Raw genomic sequence first — 3983 nt, forward strand, 5'->3', positions numbered from 1 at the left:
GGCACATGAAAGACACCATTTCGAGCGTGGCCGTTTTCGTGCGGGTGACACGTAAAAGCACCCACTACACTCTCTGAGTGGTTGGCGTTAGGAAGGGCATCCAGCTGTAGAAACTCTGCCAAATTAGACTGGAGCCTGGTGTTGCCATCTGGTTTCACCAGTCCTCAGTCAAATCGTCCAACCCATGCTAGCATGGAAAGCGGACGTTAAACGATGATGATGATATATATATATATATATATGTGTGTGTGTGTGTGTGTGTGTGTGCCTATGTGTACATGTGTGTATATTTGTATATATATATATATATATAAATGTATCTTTGCAGGTACAGGTATATATATATATATATATATATATATATATATATACAGTCAAACACTCATTTGCACACCCACTCACATTCTCTTGTAAATGCTTGTCTCCTTCTCTCTCTCTTTACAGACAAGAAATGATGGAATGGGTACGAATATTGGAGAAGACACTGAGTTCTTTGGGCTTAATTCAGGTGAGACTCAATTGATATTACATACACACACACACACAAACACACATGCTTATACATATATATGTGCATACATATACAAACATGCATTCACACACACACAGACATATATATATATATATATACATACATACACACGCATGCACTCTTACACATATTTTTTGCATTTATGCATATAAACATGCCCACACACTCACAGATGAACAGGCATGTGCATACACTATTACATATATATATACATACATACATATATATATATATATATATATATATACAGACATTCATACATACACACACATTAGCATATAACCGTGTTTATATAAACGTATGAATGTATACATGTATGATTCATACAGGTAGTAAACACATGCACATGCATACATGCACACAGACACAGATGCGTACATGCATATCTGCATACAGACGAAAGCATTCTCTAGAGGACTCCGAAACTAAAGGTGTGTTCACTCAACTGTGAAAGAATTATATGTAAATGTAAATATTACAGTAAAAAGTCCATAGGTCAAACGAAAAATATTATTATTGGAACTGTAATTCGTTAAGTCAAGCGGATTATACAATTACTGTATAAGCATTAAAGAAGAGAGAGACAGAGGGAGAGTAGTGGGGGTTTACATGGACATAAATGTATGCAATTCAGAATAAATTCTTATATATGAAACAGCATCAACATATTACACAGGTGGTGGTGTTGTAGAAGTCGGTCTATGATTCTGTAGTGTAGCAGTTTTTTGTTTTAGATTAGGCTTTTTTAGATATATATTTATGTTGTTTTATCTGCTTTTGTGGTTGTTGTTGTTGTTGTTGTTTGGCATCAAGTCCACTTTCGAGTTCTTCGGATGTGTGGTAAGAAGCTTCCTTCATAACTACATGCTTCTGGGTTCAGTCCCACCTTGGGCAAGTGCCTTCTACTAGAGCCCCAGGCCATCCAAGGCCTTGTGAGTGGATTTGGTAGACAGAAACTGAAAGAAGCCCGTTGTGTATATGTGTGTGTTTGTGTTTGTCCTCCACCACCACTGACAACCAGTGTTGGTCTGTTTATGTCCACAGAATGTAGCAGTTTAACAAAAGAACTGATAGAGGGAGTACCAGGTTTTAATAAAATAAGTACTGGCGTTGATAGCTTCAACTAAAAATTCTTCCAGGCAGTGCCCTAGCATGGCCACAGTCTATGAATGATTATCAAAATTCCGTAAATAGTTAACATTCAATTTTATTTATTCATTCCAATTATGAATGTTTAATAATTGAATGCTGTGAGGTCTCGGATAGAATAACTTTTTGTTTTAATCTTGGAATTAAATGGTTTTGATTTACAGCCAGGTGACTTTTGGTCAATCCTGTATATATATATATATACATATGACGGGGTCTTTCTGTTTCCGTCTACCAATTCCACTCACAAGGATTTGGTTGGCCCGAAACTATAATAGAATACATACACACACATATCCTCTGTGAGTATATGTGTGTATGTGTGTGCATGTACAAGGGAAGTATGCGAATGTTTGTAAGTGTGATTATTAAGTACTTTATTCATATATAAAACACTACAATTAGCTGTCACTATTGATGGCACGTGGTCAGCTAGTACTAAATATTACTGTAAGATGTTTAGCTCAGTATTATAATATTTCTGTCAACCCATTGCCCTCAATGATTTTAAAACATTAAACAATTCATTACCAAAATCACACAATGCAATCACCACATTTACATACAATATACAATGGAGATATATAACTTAGTCACAAGTTGGTGTCATGAATTTTGCGGATGGGAAAACTGAATTGATTAAGATTGACTCTCCAGTTTCTTGCTGGCACCTATTTTATGAATCCCAGAAAAACGAAAGGGTAAGTCAGTCTTGACAGAGTTCAAACTCATCTTGGAAAGAGAAAAAGATATGATTACACCCAGCAAAAGTAGTTCGGCCATCGCTCTATATTATCTCTACACCTACCTTTGGAGTATAATATATTATTAGCATTGCATTCACTGACATCCTATAATTATGGAAAGCTACACTTAATATCTTAAGATAATTCAGATTCAAGCCATTATTCTGTTTCATCTGGGAGGCCAGCAGCTTAACCTTTCATTCTTTCAAGACCAATAAGAATGTATTCGATCGATTGATCGACCATATAACTCTTCTAAGTAAATAAATAAATAAATAAAAGAAAGAAAGAAAAAAAAAAGCAAAGGACATCTTTTGCCTTTTGAAAGAATTATTTTTGTCCGTTCTTTATCTCTTACTTGTTTTCAGTCATTAGTGTGTGGCTATGCTGGGGCATCGTCTTGAAGGATTTTTAGTTGAATGAATTGACCCCTTAGTATTTTTTAAAGCCTGGTAGTTATTCTATCAGTCTCTTTTGCTGAACTGTTAAGTATGGTGGATGTAAACACACCAACACCAGTTATCAAGTGGAGGGTGGGGGACAAACTCAGACGTAAATACGCACACACACACACACTCACACATGTACAATGGGTTTTTTTTCAGTTTCTGTCAACCAAATCCACTCACATGGCTTTGGTCATCCCAGGGCTATAGTAGAAGACACTTGCTCCATGTGCCACACAGTGGGACTGAACCCAGAACCACATGGTTTGGAAGCAAGCTTCTTACCACACAGCCAAGCCTGCACCACTTTATATTTATCCAAGAATAAAGGCAGAAATAACAGAACGTTGGGTTCGATATTTTTTTATCTGAGTCCTACTTTACAAATATGGATACTAATCATAATAAAGTTAATATTACCTTTGATATTTCAGAGATTAATTAATCATATATTGGTAATATATCATAATTGATTCAAGTAATTAAGACACAGACAATAAAAAAAATCTATCTTTAACTTCTGTTGTGTGTGCGGAGAGTCATTCTCTTTTAGTGCCTTATAATTTAACACATTCACCAGTCTGATTTCCACTCATTTACTTATTTATCCACTCACAAGGCTTTGGTCAGCCTGAGGCTATAGTAGAAGACACTTGCCCAAGCTGCCATGCAGTGGGACTGAACCCAGAACCATGTGGTTCGTAAGCAAGCTACTTACCACACACCCACTCCTACGCCTATACTGGCTGCCTTTTAAATGACACTGGCATATGTGCCACTGGCATGGGTGCCTTCTACGTGCCACCAGCACTGGCCATGGCTATGATTTTTCACTGAGCCTTAACACCGACTAAAGGCGGTGCTCCAGCATGGCCACAGTCAAATGACTGAAACAAGTAAAAGAGTACACTCTTGGAGCAGTTAGCATCAAGAATGACATCCAGCAATAGAAACCAAGCCAAAACGGACTGGTGCCTGGTGCAACTCTCTGGCTTACTATCTCCAACCAATCTTTTAATTGACAATAAACCTATTTGTTAAATACTGTTAAATAAATAAATGTAAAAATATATGTTATTTTAAGCAAATATTTATGTATAAATTTCATAA

The 3983-nt window shown here is 36.5% G+C and overlaps 1 protein-coding gene across 4 annotated transcripts in view; it reads left to right on the plus strand.

Annotated features, from left to right (window-relative positions):
* The window catches only part of LOC106881988 (uncharacterized), a 450650-nt gene that overhangs the window by 436890 nt on the left and 9777 nt on the right, over positions 1-3983 (plus strand). For all 4 annotated transcript variants that reach the window (XM_052975660.1, XM_052975672.1, XM_052975679.1 and 1 more), the window contains one exon: positions 445-508. In XM_052975660.1, the coding sequence (XP_052831620.1) occupies positions 445-508 (64 nt within the window). The remainder of the gene's footprint in view (positions 1-444; positions 509-3983) is intronic.

This window comes from Octopus bimaculoides, chromosome 2, assembly GCF_001194135.2.
Source record: "Octopus bimaculoides isolate UCB-OBI-ISO-001 chromosome 2, ASM119413v2, whole genome shotgun sequence".
Taxonomy (NCBI): domain Eukaryota; kingdom Metazoa; phylum Mollusca; class Cephalopoda; order Octopoda; family Octopodidae; genus Octopus; species Octopus bimaculoides.